We start from the raw sequence: 17,714 nt of genomic DNA, 5'->3' as shown, positions 1-17,714 counted from the left end.
TATTTTCTAAAACATTACATACGTGACACTGCCAGAGTGGGGGAAATAAATAACCTGGGCATAACTGGCTGTCTCTGGGCTCTTGGCCGCCTGCGAGGAGCTCGTGGGGTGTGCAGCACTGCTGGGAGAGGCTCTGGCTGCTTCCTCTGATTCATTTCAGGAAATCTTCTCTCCAGTAACTGTCTCCTCCGCTTCTTTTCTTCCCCTTCCCTTTTATAAGTTTTCCCTAGACAAGACTGTCTAGAAAGGCCTCACAGAAATGAGAATTTTTTTCTTTAGGCTTTGCTTACGTACTTTGTTCCAGCCTCGGATTGCAGATTTGCCTGGTTGAAGGTCCTGCTGTCTGGTCCCTGTAGATTTAAATACACTAAATTTGCTGTTTTAAAATTCCCCCAATTTCAACCATTTGTAAAGGGTGAACTTTCATCTGTCTTTCCTCTCTGCCTTTCCTTTTTGTCGCAGAAGGGATAAACCTACAGCTCCCATGAGAAAAACCTGCCTCACTCAGTTATCACTCAGGTTTTCCTTCCACTGTTTCTCCCCATAGCACTTGGTAAAAAAAGAGAAAAACTGTCCTGTCCCTTCAGCCTCTTGACATTTCTGTCCAACACCTTGGAGAGGAAAACCAGCAAGTGCCCCGGCGGAAAACAAATGAGGACTTGTGGTAGATAGAGGGCTGTGTGGGATTCATCCAAAGCTTTGCTTATCTAAAAGATAGGCCAGTTATCAAAACCTCTTCAGAGACTTTATGGCCGAGAATTCAAGGCCTAAAGAAAGGAGCTTTGAACTGAGGGGCTGCTGCTGGCTCCAGCAGGGATTTCCAAAGGCTGTCCCTGTCTCCCCAGGAAGTGGGGGGGATGAGTCTGCACTCCTGCCCCTCAGCCAACAGAAATAACCACTTCTCGGTATTTTGGAGAAATAAGCACCTTCTCCCAGCTCTCTGACTGCAGCAGAGACCTGTCTTAGGCAATCTCAGATCGTTCTTTGTTGCCACAACATAGTTTTGAGGCAGTTGGTGCCATTAGAAGTTTAAGTGACCACCCCAGCTGAGGAAATCATGTTTATCCAGAAGAACTGATGCTCCTGCCGTGATGCTTCTCCTGACTGCTCGCCTGTCCCCAGCTGGGCGTGTTTGTCAGCTCTATAATTAGCCAGGGAGATACAATGAATGGTGGGTGAGCAGGGAGGAAGGCAGGACACAATGCTGAGTGTTGCCTCATGCCTCTGGAAGCGGCTGAACGCTCCAAGCACGCGTGTTCTCCCCGACGTGTGGGGGAACACACTTCCCCACCGGCCCTCGGTCACAGGCTCGGTGGCTGTAGCTGTTTGCCGTGTGAGAGGAGCGTTTCCAGTCAGGGTTGGTTGGGATGGGAGCTTATTTTGGGGCTCAGAGCTCGGTTTCATAATCCTTCAGGGAGGCTTTCCAGGCGTCAATAAATTAAAAGCAGTGATGGTAGCAGCACATGTTGCCTATCCTGAGAGAACTGTTCTTGGCTTCAAGGGACGTGGGGCTTCCCACAACATACGGCGTTCCCAGGGGATGTGCTGGTGGAGGGTGTTTGCTTTGCTATCCGACCTCACTTCATTAGCAAGTGTTACAAAAAACAGCGAGCAAACCTTCCCTGCTCCACCGCCAGCTATTTGGCCTCTGGGTGGTCTGGCTCCTATTAAATCTTTGGTGATTATTTAGACTAATTACATTCATGTTTGCACAATCAGTAGCACGAGAGTAGGAAGCACAGCTGATTGCTGAGCAACTGAGCTCCGTGTGGTTTGGCAAACGGGCTCCCTCGCTCTGCTCTGCTCCGCGGGCAGGCGGGGATGCGGGATCCGTGCGGGCTGGGCTTTCCCGGGAATCCCTGCTGGCTTTGGGCCATCCTGCTCCCACTGGTTCTGGTGAGGCTGCTCCCAATTTGCATACGATGGAGAGAGCAGAGCATCTGTTGGGTTCAGCTGAGCTACGTCTCGATACACCACCGTTTCTGGTTTCACTGGGGGAAAGTTCAGTTTATGGTGGGGTAGTTAACAAAATCTCGAGTTTTTAGAACTGCATGTGCTGCCTGTGAGGAGGTTTCCTGCCAGCTTTGTCTTCCCAGGCCCTCTGGAGCAGTGCCCTAGGTGTGAACCCACATACCAGTGCTCAGAGCTAAAAGGGGGCTCTCTCTTGCTCCATTATCTCAAACTGGTGACCTCAATGCTGAAAACTGGGAAGACCCTTCCAAGATGCTTTTTTATCCCACAAGAGCCTTGTCAAGGAACAGAATAGTCCCTGGTGTTAGAGCTGGGAGGTTCTGGGGAGGCACAAGGCTGTGACACTCAGCACAGGCTGCCACACTTATCTCCCAGGCCACACTGCCCGCGAGGCTCTGCCTGCAGCAGGGCCTCCACAGCCCCAGCGAGGCCTGTCTGGGAGATTTCGCAAACACTTCAGGGCTGAAATCTAACAACAGCCTGTTTCCCAACACTTTGCAGCCCTCCTCCCCTCCTTCCCCCTCCCTGGGCTCGATCCTGCACTGGTGCTGCTGTGAGCCAACCCCAGGCATGGACAGAAGGCATAGCCAGGTCAGCCTGATACCAGACTCTGTGAGGGACAAGCTTACAGCCTTTTCAGAGCTGTTTTCCATCCCTTCCTGTACCTGTCTGGGATATCTCCTGTCAACATTCCCACCAGTTCCCTACGGACTGGCCTTTCTCAGCAGGGATCTGCCTTGGGATGTCACCAGCCTCTTCAGATAGGTGCATGTAGCGAGGAGTTATGACCTCTCACTCATTCCATGACCTGCATCCTAGCTCTGCATTGCTCTGTTGCATTGTTGTCTGTTCCCACACTCAGGAGCACGGCATCCAGGACAAATCTAGCCTGTTTCTAAGAGGCAGCTTGAGTTTTATCCAAGGTCTCATCACTCAGTGTGGGAGAGGATGCGTAGGGAGAAGGAAGTCTGAGGTCATGCACTGTGCAGCAGTGGTGGGGAGTTGGTTGAGGTGTTTTGAGTTACACCTGGGTGTCTGTGCCAGCCTCCTGCCCATCCTGTGAGCCCACACCTGCTGCCCTTGCTCCTCTAGGTTCAGAGCAGGATGTGTCATGACCTGCACCCTCCAGGTGACAGGAATGAAGGAGGTTGTGTCTCTTTTCTCTTGATGACAGATAGTCTGTGGTCCAGTGTGGTTCTGGTGTGACTCACATTCCCCCTGAGCGTTGTTGATCCAGTGCCATGACTGTTCTGGATCATCTCCAAGAGCTGTGTGTGTAGGTGTTCTTCACTTCTGTCTTTTTCAATCTATTTTAACTGGTCTGAGGATACAGTATCTTGCATTACTTTATCAGATGTCCAAGACAGGCCCTAAGCTTAATTTTTAGCTCTTTCTTCTCACCCTCCTAGACATTGTCTGGGTTTTCTACACGGAGAGATGGATGTAGGTGAAATGCAGGGCTTGGTGTTTTGGAGGAAGAGGAGCTGACTCCTTACTCCTGGCTCTACAATGAGTCTATTTGGAAATTTCAATGCAGGTCATGTATTCTGGTAATGAGCTGGGCTTTCACAGACCTATTTAAAAAGAAAAGAGGTAGTTAATCTTGGAGTATGTATATCTGGGCTCCACACCTAAATGGGCTATCATTCAGTGAAAGGCTCAGCATTTATTATTTCTAGCACATCCAGCAGCTCTATTTCATGGCTGTGTACTCCAGAGGCTGTCACTGTGTGAGCCCAAGGCAACAGACAGCCCTTCTTCTAAGGGGTTTTGCAGTTTCCTTGAGCTGGTACTTCAGACAGTCCCAGCAGATTCTGTGTGTGGGTTAAATTCCCTAAATACCTATGGAAATCATGTCCTCAGGGAACTCGAATGTGTATTTGTTGTAAATGTTGTTTAAAGTGGAAAACCCTGTATTACCACTAAGTTTTTGGAGAATTTTGTCATGTCTAATATGACTGTGGCTGTGCTCATTACCCATGGAAATCTCTGCCTTTTCACATAATAGAAAACTGATCTCTGGAGCTCACTGCCATAAGACAAAACAATTCATCTATCTGGACAATAGCACTGTAAAAATCGAATTGCATAAAAAGCCTCCATAAGGGACATAAAGTGAATAAGACTGATCTGATCAGGAAGAAACCTTTCTCCATCAAGCTACCCACTGCTGGGAACTGCTGCTGAGCCATGAAGCTCTCTGCTCTGGGGGCCACTGCTCTGCCCCAGAGGAAGCTTCTGCTCTTCTATCCATGACCACTACAGGGAGAAAATGAACAGCCAGACATTTCTTCTCTAGTTGCTCCATCTCCCCAGGAATTGGCTGTAATGCAGCAGCAATCCAGTCTTGTACGTGCACCTTTTCAGGTTGCTCCAGGGCTGAGCACAGCCTGTGAGAAAGCAAAGAAGAAAACAAGGGATTCACGAGGAGAAATGGAAGGAGAGGGAATGAAGGAGGTAGAGCACTTAAGGCAACATCAAACTCCTGTCAGTTTGGTGTCTAAGGCTGCTGTTTTGGCAGAGAGTAGGTGAGGGGAATGTGAGCTGGTGGTTTGGAGACAGAGTCATGCAGGGCTTTCTCTCCTGGCTCTGATGTTCCCACAGGTGAAATGGGAGCATGTTTGGAATCTCTGTGCCTGCAGCACAACCTGCTTAAGCCTGGACAGCAGCAGAGACGAAGTGCAGTAGGCTGTCACCACTAATTTCAGACACTTTACTGAAATGACTGAATTGGGTGTGTGGCTGACCTGTGCTCAATGCAAAGTGTGGATCCATCTTCCCTGTCTCTCCTCGGAATGAAGGGGCCACTTAATCACCTTTGTCAGGTTGTTACAGGCAAACACAGGGAATCCAGGCCAGGGAGAGGAAAAAGCTTGATCAAGACAAATGAAAGAATCGGGTTCCCAGGTCTCGCCTCCAACCAGTAGCTTCATTGTACATCAGGGAGGATTTTTTAAGTCAAAATCATTGCCAAATCCAGATTGAACTGAATGATTCAGGATAAAATAAATGAAAATAGGGGAAAACTCCAGGCGTACTTAAATGTTTTGTTTGAGCGCTTTCTAAGTGAAACAAGTTTTTATTTCAAGACATAACTTTTGCTGTGAAATAGTCTTTTTTATTTGTTTGTCTTGAAGGGAAAGGTCAAACATGAAATGTAGCAGATAATCTAAACCAAAATGTTTCCTTCTACGCTGAAGAGAAAAACACAATTTTTATTTTGCATGTATCTTTTCTTTTTCCTTTCCAGTATTTTAACTCAGTCATTAAAACAATCCCTCCTCAGCCTCATCCCCAAATCCCATTGTTTGCAGACTTCTCTGTTTTCCTATCTAAGAATATTCATAACACTGTGATACGAGACTGTCCTGCTCGGGCTGGCTTCTGTTGGATCAAGTGACCCTTAAGCTCCTATTGTTTTCTGCAGTTTATAAACTTATTCAATTGCCAGTTATTTGGATTCATTTGCTTCTAACTTTTTGGACTCTTCCTTCTCTTTGCAATCTCCATATTTGCGCAATTGTAGATTCCGATTATTCACTGATTATTTAGTTCAAAAGTCACTGAGGCCACGGCTTGATGAAGAGTCATCACCCTATTCCACCTGGAGGGTCGGGTCTTCTGTGGATGGAGTCAAAAGCAAGGGGAGGAGGCTCTCTAAGCCCTGATTTGGTGATGAGCATTGGCTATTTAGCGTCTCTGTCAGCACGTCCCTGCCTTAGGCTTCCCAGTTGTGAAATAAAGCTCCACACCCCTCCTTCCCAAATTGTGTGCGTCAGGAGAGAGGCATCCTGGAGAGGGACAGGCAGGGACTCGTGTGGAAGGTCTAGAGGGAGATGACATTCCTGGTGGGCTGTGGGTGATGCATGGGGAACAGGCAGGGTGCCGTAGCCTGCAGGGAAGTGTTTGTGAAAGGGAGAGTGAAGGTGTGGCAGCAGAGCCAGGGGGAGCAGGCAGAGGTGTGCAGCCCTCCCTGGGAACACTGGAACAGGTTGTGGCACTGCCTTGGAAGGAGTGTAAAGGAGGGGAATGAGGTCATTTGTTCAGTCTGTGCAGATGGGAGAAATTCTTGGGAATTCACTTCAGGGCAAGTGAGACACTTGTCCCACTGCCTTTTCTGCAGGTAAATACTGTGATGCAATAGGCCCAAATCAGCTTTCAGTGGCCAGGCATCACAGGCTATTGTTCCATCTCCTTCCCACGCTTCTCCAGAGGGGTCACAGAGAGATGACAGATGGTGGATGCAGCAGTCTCCCACTGCATTCCTCTGCTGTGCCTCAGTGCCATTAGCTGCACCCCCTGACTCAAACACAAGGTGTTCAGAGAAGTCTCTGCTGGACTCCAGGTCTGTGAGACAGTTCTTTGTTCTGCTCCTGAGGAATTGAACCCCAAGAACATTCATAGTTAAGTGCACAAATGGACTTAAATAGCATCACCCAAACCATAGCCCTTAGGAGCCTCAGTGCAGCACCAGCTCAGCTCTAACATAAATCACTGTGAAAAATAACATAGTGAGGATTGCAGCTGATCTCTGGATATTTCACCTCAGACATCTTTTGTTCTCCAGGCTGCTGTTAGGTGTGTTCCTTCCTTCATGCCTTTGTGTTTTTTGATCTCTTTCCCAGGTGACACCATTTCCTATGTCCTGTGACCTACAAGGAGAGTGTGCTTGCCGGGACCCCAACGCCCAAGAGCACAACCAGAAAGATCTCCGTGGCTTCAGTCTTGGGTAAAGCCAAGTGACATGGAAAGGAGGACCACACTGCTCAAGGCAGGCTAGGAGAGACACCACATCCCTTTTGGTATCGTTTTTAACATTTAGCTGCTCAACTGGATGGCATTTCTGCACCAGGGACCCTTAGAATTCAACCAGTCTGCCTTTAATTTTTGTCCAAGGAGAACTCAAAGTAGGGGTTTATGTATTAATTATATCTAAAATAGTGATGATGAGGAAAAAAACAAACAAGAGTCAAGTCAAGACGACTTTCATGTATCAAAACAGCATGTTATGCCCACCTAATTTGAACAGTTCATATCTAGATTCAAGGCGAGAAACAAACTATTTATGTACACATATTTATAGAAATAAGTAGAAAAAGAGAGAGAGAGAAAGAGTGAGAGATTATGATCAACACAAAAACACTTTCCCCTCCCCAGCACTCACAACTCAGACCATTCATGGAAGAGGCTGAGCTCTTGGAGGACTCCAAGCTGAGCCTTTTCTGATGCTGAATGCCGAGGTATCGCATGCTCGGGGCACTGTGGTTGGGATGGGATCTCCACAGGGCTGGGTCTCTTGGCAAGTGATTTGCCAGGCACCCAGCCAGCTTGAGAGGTGGGATGCATCTGCTCCTCACAGGAATGCTACTTCCAGCCAGGCAGCTCAGCAGACTGCAGTGGCCTTTCTGTACAGCTCCTCCTTCTCCCCCTGCCCTCAAAGAGCCAACAAAAAGCCCCCTTGTAGCCTGCAGGGCTTCTGGGATGTTTCTGTGTGGAGCAGGGCAGGTGGTCCCGTGGTGGAGAGAGGGAGTGGGGAGTCTAAGGGAACATTGAGGAACATGGATGATTGCTTCTGAGGAGCACAGAGAGGGGAATTCGCGCCCGCACTTGTCATTGAGCATGTCTGCTGCTGCTACTCCTGCTGCTATGTCCCATACAAATAGTTTCCTTACTGTGTCAGGACAGGGTGAAAAACAACCCCATGCAAACCAAACAGTCTGCCTTAAAGCTTACCTACAACCTGCCTTTCAAACCCTCTGGTCTCCTCCTCAGCACTGGGGCAAGAAAACAGGACACCAGCCAGCCTAAGGAATCTGCTTTCTGGTCTCCACCCTGCCAAGTGGCTCTCTAGGCCTCCTCCACCCCACTCTTATGGTGATCTGATTCTGACAACTTCTTCATGCTCCTGTTTTCTGGCAGAGGGGAAGAGGAGGAGGAGACACCTGCCATTAGGAAAGGCCTGTAGGAGACAGTATTAGAATTTTGGCCATATTTGTCAGTATTAAGCTGCCAGGCCAGTGGGTCTCACACTTGGGATAGACCAGGAGCCTAGCTGTCTGTAATCTTCCAGAAAGAAGGGCATTAGCTGCAGCAGACCTCACACTTCCCTCTCATCCTCCTGCTTCAGCCCAGAGGGGAACATGTGCCAGACCCTTGGTGATTCCCTTCCTCACAGGATTCATTACATTGAGTCACTGAGATACCCAGGGCGTCCAACGCTGCTGCTGCTGCTACAACCCATCCCAGGGAAATCCCAGAGATCTTTCCAGTGTGGCTTGGGCATGTGTCTGCTGCTCCAAGTTCCTGCCAGGAAGAACACACATCCAAAAGAGCATCCTTCCCAGTGTTAAGTTTGTTTGTTCCTTGGGACAGTCATGACTTGCACAATCTACTGGGTAAAGAGGAAAAGATTTCTTTCTAACTCCTGCTTTAGGCATTGGAGCAAGGCAGAAGGGTAAGGGGAGGGGTCATTTAGCTCATAGAGATGGATGTAAAAATGATTGGGAGAACTAGAAATGGAAAAAATATAGAATAATAGGTGCAAGGAGCCAGGTTCTTGTTACCCACTGTTGGTGTTTCTGTTGGAATGAACCAGAGAAGAATCTCAAGAACTTAAGTAGAGGCCTGGAGAGGTGATTGTCATTAAGAAGTTGAGGAGCTCTCTGTTGTGAAGCTCCAGCTATTCCTAGAGAAGTCCTGGCCATAGGAGCTGTGTGGATGGCTCTGCCCCCCCTGTGCAGGGGTGTCCTGGAAAGGGAGGTGCAGTGGGATCAGGATCCCTGCCATGGAATTAGACTGAACATCCCCCAGCTATGCAGTGGCATAAGCTTCAACTTTTGCCCCTCTCCTTCTGTGCAAAGGTTGGTGCTTCCTTCTGGTCCCTTTGCCCTCCCCTGTTCTGTTGGCAGATTGTTCGTGTGCCACCCAGCCTATCAGAAGAGCTCACAACCTCAAAAGCCTCTCAGACTGACAACACTTCATGTCCTCAATGCCTGAGGCATCCTGGCATGATTTCCCCTCTCCACCCACCTGGGTTTCATCCCAGCAGGGAGCCTCAGTTCAGCTCCTGAGAGCATCCTGAAAATGCCCTTCCCAGTGCAGAGCTCAGCACGGAGATTTCCCATCTGCTTTTCCCACTTGGACAGTGCTCAGGAGAGACAGGTCTGTACATATTATTGCCACTTGCTGCTGTGGGCTCACAGGAGCTCAAGGCCAGCTGAGCCCCTCTGGCCAGCCCCTGCTTGCTGAGCTGGACACCTCAGCTGAAGGGAAACAGTGGCTTCTCACCAGCACAGCCTCACTCCTCAGCTTCCCTCCTGCAGTCCTGGTATGCCCCAACTCCCTTTCCCACTGGCAGGTTTTCCATGCTGCTATTTCATTAATTTTATTTTTTTTTTTAAGTACTATGTTGGCACTGTCCCTCTCCTCCAGTAGGGCTGATGGGATTAGGAGTGGAAAAAAGTTCTGTTCTGAGTCATATTAAATCCAATGGTTTGGTGTTTTCTTCCACTGGGGCAAATCCTCTCTGCATTTCCAGGTGCTGTACCAAGCACCCAGAGGGATGCTGAGAGGGGAGCTGTGGGGAATGGACACCTGATCAGGTCTTGTCCCCTGTGCTCCCAACCTTGGGCAAGGCCAGCTGGATCCTCCCATCATCTACCACTGTATGGGCCTCAAATTCCCAGTGGAGTCCTAGGAAAGACCTCCCTGACTGTGGTGGCCAGGGGGTGGAAGGTGAGAGGGACATCAACCACCACCTCCACCCACTGAGCCAGCAGCACGGGACAACATCAAACCAGAAGTTTGGGGGAAGAGAAGAGGGTGCTCATGCTGGTGAAATTTAGCTGCTCATAAAGCCCAGTTCACATTAGTGCCAAGATCTTCTCTGTCACAGTTAGTGAGCCAGGGCTGCACCTTATGTGGGGCCACCAGGCTGTGGGGGATGTCCATGGCCAGCAGGAGGGAAAGCTGGAGCAGAAAGCGGCAAATGGTGCACGGTGGGGTGGGAAACTCCAATCAGCTGCTACCCCTCTCCCTCCCCACCCTCTGGCAGACAGGCTGAGCTGGTGTCCTCCTGCTTTTCTTGCATCTTCCGCTGTCCCCCCCCAGGCTGAGAAAGGAGGGATGGCACCAGAGGATTCTTGGAATCGGGTTCCAGCTACCTCCCTTCCAGTTTCAGTTTCACTTGGTTGTAACTGTCGGTTTGTTCTAGGTTTTACCTGTGTCTAAGAGAAAAAAAAAAAAAAAAAAAAAGGGAAAAAAAAAAGAGAGATAGAAAAAAGAAAGGCCCATAGCCAACGAAAGTTTCTTAACATGTGAGGCTTTACAGAGAGGAATAGAGACAAAAAAATAAAACAACAAAAACCCATAAAAAGTGGAGAAAAGAAAAAGAAAACCCACATAATCCAAATCCAAGAAGAGCAAAGCCTATTTTTGTGTGTTTGAAAGGAAAACACTGATTCTGCCAACTGAGTAGAGAGCTAGATACTAAGTGTAGATTTCCCTAGAAGTACCGTGAGGTTTTATAACATTGTCTGGTTTTGTTTTCCTCGTGTGTTGTGATAAGTCCAGGAACTAAGGCTAAGGGGTTATCCCCTGTTATATTGTTGTTTGTGGGGGGAGGGAGGGAGTGGAGTTTTTGTTTCGTTTTGTTTTTTTCCAGATTATTTTTTTAAGTGTGTATTTGTGCTTATTTTTACTTTATCCAACTGTACATACTCATTTAACCAGTATTTCACTGTGCTCTAATTACTGCACTCAGAAGCACTGCACAGTCTGAATCCCGGAGAGCTGCGAGAGGCTGGGAGTGAAGGGGGAAGGAGAAAGCTGCTACCTGAGCAGACAGGTGATTCCCATTTTTGGGGAAGCGGGGTGCTGACCACCCCCTTCCCACACTCCAGCCCATTGTGCCCATTTGAGGCCGAGCTAGAAGACAGGAGGGGATGGGGTGATGTCAACCAAGGCTGGGATGCTCAAAGGGGTTTCAGAGCTGGAAGTTTGGTCTTAGAATGATTTTGGATGCCGTGGAAATTCCCAGCCTTTTGGCAGCATCTTGCCCTCTCCTGCCCAATCCCCAGAGGCCCCAGTGAGAGCTGATGGGCATGTTCATATCACTGGGAGAGGACCACATGCCCGGCAGATCGATATCTCTAGATATCTCTGGATACCTTTATGGTTGTGGGGCCCATTTTTGTTTCAGGGGTGCAGCTGAGCTGATCTGTTTTACATTTTTTCCATGTTATCCCATCCTCTGGGGAAGGCCATCTCCCTGCTGAGGGTACAGCAGCACTCCTGCCTCCAGATGACCTTATATGCTGGGCCTACTGTAGCCCCAAAAACAGTCCCATTTCCCTGGAGGACCTTGACCACTGAGTTCAGTGGGAGCATGAGCAGGACATCAGCAGGAGCAGGTCCAGGTGGCCCAAGATGTATTTCCTTGGAGCTGCGGTCAACTTGGGCAACGGGGATTTGGTGCTGGCTGTTCCTGCCACCTGGGGGGTTCAAACCCCCCCATTCCTATTAGCAGGAGCAAAGTGAGGCTTAATGTTTTGTTTCTGTCTTCATTTGGCAAACCGAGTTTTCCCCTTTTCACCGGATCTACACATCCAAGATTCATTAAGAATGAGAATCTCTTCCTCTGAGGCCACACTCAAGACCTTGGGTTGGCTTCAGGTGTTTGATGAGGAGTCTTGGTGCTACTTGTTGGTGGTTTTAGTCCTGTTGGGTCGAGATGTGGAGCTAATGAGTCCAAGTTGTCTTTGGTTCCCATTCTGGCTTAGTTTTCAGTCTTTTGGTTATTCCTTCTTTTGGTGAGGCCACATTCAACCACCAGTTTCCATCTTCTGAGTGCAAAGAACCAGGGCTTTAATGAAACATTTCACCAGCAATTCAAGAGGGAATTGGAACCATTGTGGAGTTTGCATTGTACGGCCTCTGTAATTACGTACCTGTCTGCAGATGAGAGGCTGAATTTTGCTCCCATCAAGTCAACACAGGTTTTTGTTGTTGTTGACTTCACTGGGAGCAGGATTGAGCCATTCTATATATATAAATATATATATAAATATATATATGATATATATATAATATTATATGTGTAATATTATATATATATCAGTGTAATATTTACAAATAAAACTGTGATCTCGTCTAGAGAAAAATGTATTCATATTACCAACTGCTCTTCCATATTTATGTATCATATTGTATCTTTTTATTATAATTATTATGATTATTATGGTTATTATTATTATTATTGTTATTGTTATTATTATTATTATTATTATGGAATCTTTCTTGGCACCTTTTGGAAGCCACGTCAACCAATACTCCAATGAAGTGCTGAGGATCTATTTTCACAAGAATTCTACTGGTCTACTGTATAAAAGAGAAAAGAAAAAAAAAAAAAAAAAGAAACAAGCAAAATACAGTTCAACCCTTAATTCTGTACCTCACGCCTGTACGTTTGCTGCTCCAATTTTGGGTTTTATTTTGCGTTCGTTTGTTTTTAACGGATCTAATTTAAGTCTCCAAGCAATATATAAAGATGTAAATAGTAAAGCTTATTTATTAAGATTGTCATCTTTTTTAATTTATATTTACACAATTGTTCATCTAATTTATTTTTTTTTTTTCAATACAGTTTTTAACAGTTGTCCTTTTTTTGGTTCATGATGTTTTTTAAATCATTTTCACAGAATTTCTTTATACAGCTTTTTCTCTTTCTTTGAATAAGCAACAACTTCCTCTGGTCTTTCAAAAACAGGTCATGTTTCACTCCAAGAAAAAAAAAAAAAAAAAAGTTATGTCAGATTCATCAGAAATATTTTGCCATTGTTGATTCCTATACCCTAAAGTTCTATATTATATAAATATATAATACCTTGTATGCTTAAATATTTAACTGTGTGATTTTGTATATATCTTCATACACATGCTCACACACATATGAGGGTTAATGTCCCCAGATGTTGGGAGAACAGAGAATCAGAAACACAAACAATATAAGCTTGTATTAAAGAGTTCTGAACTGGACCCCTCGCTCTTGCCACGTCTCCTTTGCTTTCGGTCGAGCCAGTCCTGAGCAGCGCCCATGGGGGCACCCAGTGTGGTCAGTGAGTGGCTGTGGGGTCCCAAATTTGGCTGCACAGCTTCACAGCACCCTGTCCACCTGCTCCAGCTCTTTGTTTTTGGGGTGGGGGGTTGAAAACCGCCGTGTTTTGTAGCGGGTGGAGGGAGGCAGCGCTGGCCGGAGCCCCATGAGCCCGTTTTGCCTCCAGTGGGTTTGGCTCTGCCAAGGGGGTTCAGGTTTCTCTCCAGGCAGGCTGGTGGAGGTTTTGGTGTGAGAGAGTTTAAAAATCAAGTTGTCCATGTTCTGCTTACCTTCTTCATCACAAGCAGAACATATTCATGCAGAAAACCAGTCCCAGGAGGAGGCTGCCTTGGCTCAGGGGTATTGCCTAGGAGGGAAGCAAGGCTGAAAGCAAACTAAGTGCAGCCAGAGAGCTGAACATGCCGATGCACAGAGCCTTTGGACACATGACAAAACAGACAGATGAAGATAAATCAGTCTCCAGTGGTCTAGAGAGAGCTGGGGTTGCAGTTTCCCCACCAGACCAAGGCCTTGTGAAGCGTGCACCAACAATTTTTCTGGGTTTTTTTTACTCTGGCATAAATAAGACAGTAAAAAAATGTTTTGCATTTTACCTGTGAGAAACCACTGCAACATACTGAGCAGGGAGAGACAGAAATCTCATGAGCAAGAATGCATTGTGATTTCTATACCATCCTTGTCTTTGGTCAATGCATTATTAATGGAGTATAAGTGCATCACACACAGCCCTATCAATAGTACATTCTGTGGATAATAAGGCCCAGGAACGAGGGATTAAAGGGGTTGTGTTTATAGCAATGCACAAATCAATTGGCTATGTGTTGAGCTATCTATTAGGGATTAATAAAGACCTGAAGATGGGAGCAGCCATGAAGGCAGGGAACAGCAGGCAGCTCACTCCTGCTGGGCTCTGCTCAGCTCCACTCCTCCTGCACATGCACAACCGCCCCAGGATCAATTGGAATGCACAGTCAGAACAACAGTTTCTATGTCCAGGTTATGTGTCTTGTCTGGAGATCAATCACTAAAGAAAGCTGGGGAAATTGCTCTGAATTCATATGGCAAAATCCTCTCCTGGCTCAAAGCCACAGCTTCTCAGACAGGCATGGCATTGGTGACTGTGGCAATCACAGAATCACAGAATGGCTTGGGTTGGAAGGGACCTTAAAGATCATCCTGAAATGGGGAAATGAAGCTGTTAGCTGCAGAAAAAATTCACATCAAAAAGACACAGAGGCTTAAAAAACTTCCAAAGGAGGACTGGAATATAAAGAAAACTACTCACAAGTATGAAAAAAAAAACCTCTTCTCCATGTAAACAAGGACATCTGAAAATCAAATGAATGTTCAGGCTGGCAGATGTGTGCCCATGGGTTCACTTGCTCACACACGTGTAGACACACAAAACCAGCAAACCCTTCCTGGTCCAGCACTACCTTTTCCTGGATTTATTCATTCCACCTCCTCAGTTTTTCAGTTTCTAAGGCACACACACCTGGAAGGCGAAGAAACATGAGTGGTTCTGAGGCCAGAATTCTGCTTTTTGCTGCTCATTAACAACCAAAATACTGTGATGGCCCCAGATTTTTGCCTCTGCCCTGGATTGGAATAACAGCTGCCTACATCGTTCAAGTCAACAACTGGCCCAAGTTCTCTGATAAAATGCAGCCAAAGGGCCAGGGTCTTCATTTTTTAAAGTACAAGTGAGGCAATACTGTGTCAAAATAGTTTTAAAGGTCTTGACAATCTTTTGGCTGACTTCTCTAGGGCGTGGGGAGGATTGTTAGTGGTTAAAAACAACTTCCATGATTTTTTTTATAGATAAAAGGTTATTCACAACTTTTTGATCATTTTGCTTATAATGAATGGAGACCTAATCCAAAGAGCAACATCATCCCTTGTAGTCACCCTTCTTGCCCTGATTTTAAGATGTTATCTGTCAGGTTTTTTATTTATAAATCACTTCCTCAGTCATAGGTTTTTTTAAAGAAACTTAAGAGTCCTGTACCTAAGATCCTGCTGTTGCCTTTTATCCTCATCCAACCCACAGGGATGAACCAACTCATGCTACAAGTCCATTGGCATTTTTGATGAAAGAGTTGAGATGTGGGGATGAATCTGGCTGAAGCCAAAACCCATCTCTGTCTTTGGGCACTCACCTTGTAACACAGAGCTGTTCTTTTCCAGATGTCACTGTAATATCATGGCTTTTCTCGAGCCCTGGTGCTGCTGTGTTTCCATGAGGCTCCGTGCCATAGTGTCTGCTAAGCAGGCTTGGAGAGATGGGAGGGTGGGCAGGTGCAGGGAAGGGAAAGGGAATTCTTTTTATTGCGCACTTTATTACTACTGAAATGCTCAAACTTTCCACCCAAGCACTTAAAGCTTCCTGACCCTCATAGCAAACCAATCCTTGAAGCCCTGGCAGCTCCTGGTGCCCAGGATGAGGAGTCTGTTGGCAGATTTTTGTGCCCCCCAGCCCGGTGCTGAGGGGCACTGGCAAGGCCAGAGCTGCCCAGGGCATGTTGTCCCACCATGGTGGCTCTGTGAGCCATGGGCTGGTTTAACATTGTGACCAACAACACTCAGGGAGGCAATCAGGCCACACGTGCTTAGAAAATAAAGCAGAAACCTTTTCCTTTGTGTCTCACAGCGCACACATCAATTCATGTCATGATGCTCAATCCTGCCCCTGGCCCAGCAGCTACAACGTGTGGTTTACATCCTCCCAGGGCAACAAGGCAGGAGTTTGCAGGCTACTGAATCATCTGTGGCACCACAGGGCACTGCTGTGGCTAAGGATTAGTGCCACTGCAAGGCTTGGTGCCCCCAGGAACCCCTGGGAATGGGAATGGGAATGGGAATGGGAATGGGAATGGGAATGGGAATGGGAATGGGAAGGGAAGGGAAGGGAAGGGAAGGGAAGGGAAGGGAAGGGAAGGGAAGGGAAGGGAAGGGAAGGGAAGGGAAGGGAAGGGAAGGGAAGGGAAGGGAAGGGAAGGGAAGGGAAGGGAAGGGAAGGGAAGGGAAGGGAAGGGAAGGGAAGGGAAGGGAAGGGAAGGGAAGGGAAGGGAAGGGAAGGGAAGGGAAGGGAAGGGAAGGGAAGGGAAGGAAAGGAAAGGAAAGGAAAGGAAAGGAAAGGAAAGGAAAGGAAAGGAAAGGAAAGGAAAGGAAAGGAAAGGAAAGGAAAGGAAAGGAAAGGAAAGGAAAGGAAAGGAAAGGAAAGGAAAGGAAAGGAAAGGAAAGGAGAAAAGAGGAAAGAAAAGAAAGCAGAAACCAAACAAACAAACAAAGGAGCAAATGCAGCACTTGACTCCAGAGGCCTCTGCCTTGGGAAGAAGCTGTCCCAAAGTGGTGTGTCATCAGCAGCACAAAAACCCAAACAATCGGCTCCTCTGTGCACTGTGCCAGCTGCAGCCCGGCCGGGACCAGGGCTGGGGAACAATGGCCGTGGGGACAATGGGGATTGTTCAGGCCCCTCCGGAGGGAACAGCCCCACGCAGCCCTGGGACAGGACCTGCAGCTGTCACCAGCTCTGAGCTGCCAGACAAGTGGCAGATCTGGGCTGCCCTCAGGAAGGGCGTGTGCCCGATGGGACTCTCATAGGATGCTGGAAGTGGCAGGGAATGTTTGTTAAAGGTTTCTCTGCAGGGAAAGCCTCTCCCCATGCTGAGCTGGGGTTTATGGGGTGCTGGGGTGCCTGGATGGGGGAAGTAGAGCCAAGTTGTGCAGGACACACCCATGGCTGCTCTATCAATGCTGTTACCTGCACATACAAAGTAACATGCTGTTACTCACTACAAAGACACATGGAGAAGGTTTCTCCTGACCTTAACTCATCCTAAAGCTGATCACTCCATCCAGGAGCCACTGAAGTTACCCTTCCCAGCAATGTCATTAGGGAAATAATTTCAGTTTTTCAAATGGATGTGAGTAGTTTACTAAACATGGAGGCTGGCATCTTTTTGCCCCTCTCCCCACTTGCTTTTCATGTTTCATCCACCCCTTGGTGCTCTCCCACCCAGGCCAGGATCACCCCTGCTCTGCCAAAGCCCAGGCACAGCAAAGTCAGGGTACTGGCAAAAGGAACCAGCTCCTGAGGCAGCAGCAATTTGCTTTGGAGCTGGGATCCCTTTTCCCCGAGGGAGTCAGAGGAGTGGCAGGGGTCTGTGTGTGTGTGTGTACACTGTAGGGCACAGGTCCATCTGCCAGCATTGCTGGGCTATGACTACAACTGTTTATCTTGAAAGCCAGAGGGTTACATTCTCCAAAGTTTCCAGGGAGAAAATACAGACCCTTCCTTTCAGCTGTGTGCCGGAGGATGCGTAACCTTGACAAATTCCTCCGTTTTGTTTGGCTTGGGTGCTCTCTGCCGGGTAGCATCACTGGCCAGAGGCTCTCCTGGCTTTGATTTTGGAGCTAGGTGTGCTTCACAACAGGTTAATGGCCTTCAAACTCTGCAGCCCAGAGTCTAGACTCTTCCACCTGCTCTGTACATATTAACACAGGCTCACACACATCTCAGTCTGTACATGTACCCATACAAGCAGCCAGTCTCACCATGGATGCAAAGCAAAGCTCCTCAGCAGCCTTCCAAAATAAGCAAACTAAGCCTCTGCAATGGACACAGCTG

General features: G+C 47.6%; 1 protein-coding gene across 1 annotated transcript in view; it reads left to right on the top strand.

The window, feature by feature from the left end:
- PAPPA (pappalysin 1) overlaps positions 1 to 12,387 on the top strand; it is a 178,398-nt gene extending 166,011 nt beyond the window's left edge. Inside the window, exon 22 of the mRNA XM_058853889.1 lies at positions 6,597 to 12,387. Within this exon, the coding sequence (XP_058709872.1) occupies positions 6,597 to 6,704 (108 nt within the window). The 3' untranslated portion in view covers positions 6,705 to 12,387. The remainder of the gene's footprint in view (positions 1 to 6,596) is intronic.
- Positions 12,388 to 17,714: the final 5,327 nt, after the last annotated feature.

The sequence above is a fragment of the Poecile atricapillus genome, chromosome 20, assembly GCF_030490865.1.
Source record: "Poecile atricapillus isolate bPoeAtr1 chromosome 20, bPoeAtr1.hap1, whole genome shotgun sequence".
NCBI lineage: Eukaryota > Metazoa > Chordata > Aves > Passeriformes > Paridae > Poecile > Poecile atricapillus.
The sequence above is the reverse complement of the archived record's forward strand: the minus strand, read 5'-3'. Positions and strand labels throughout refer to the sequence as shown.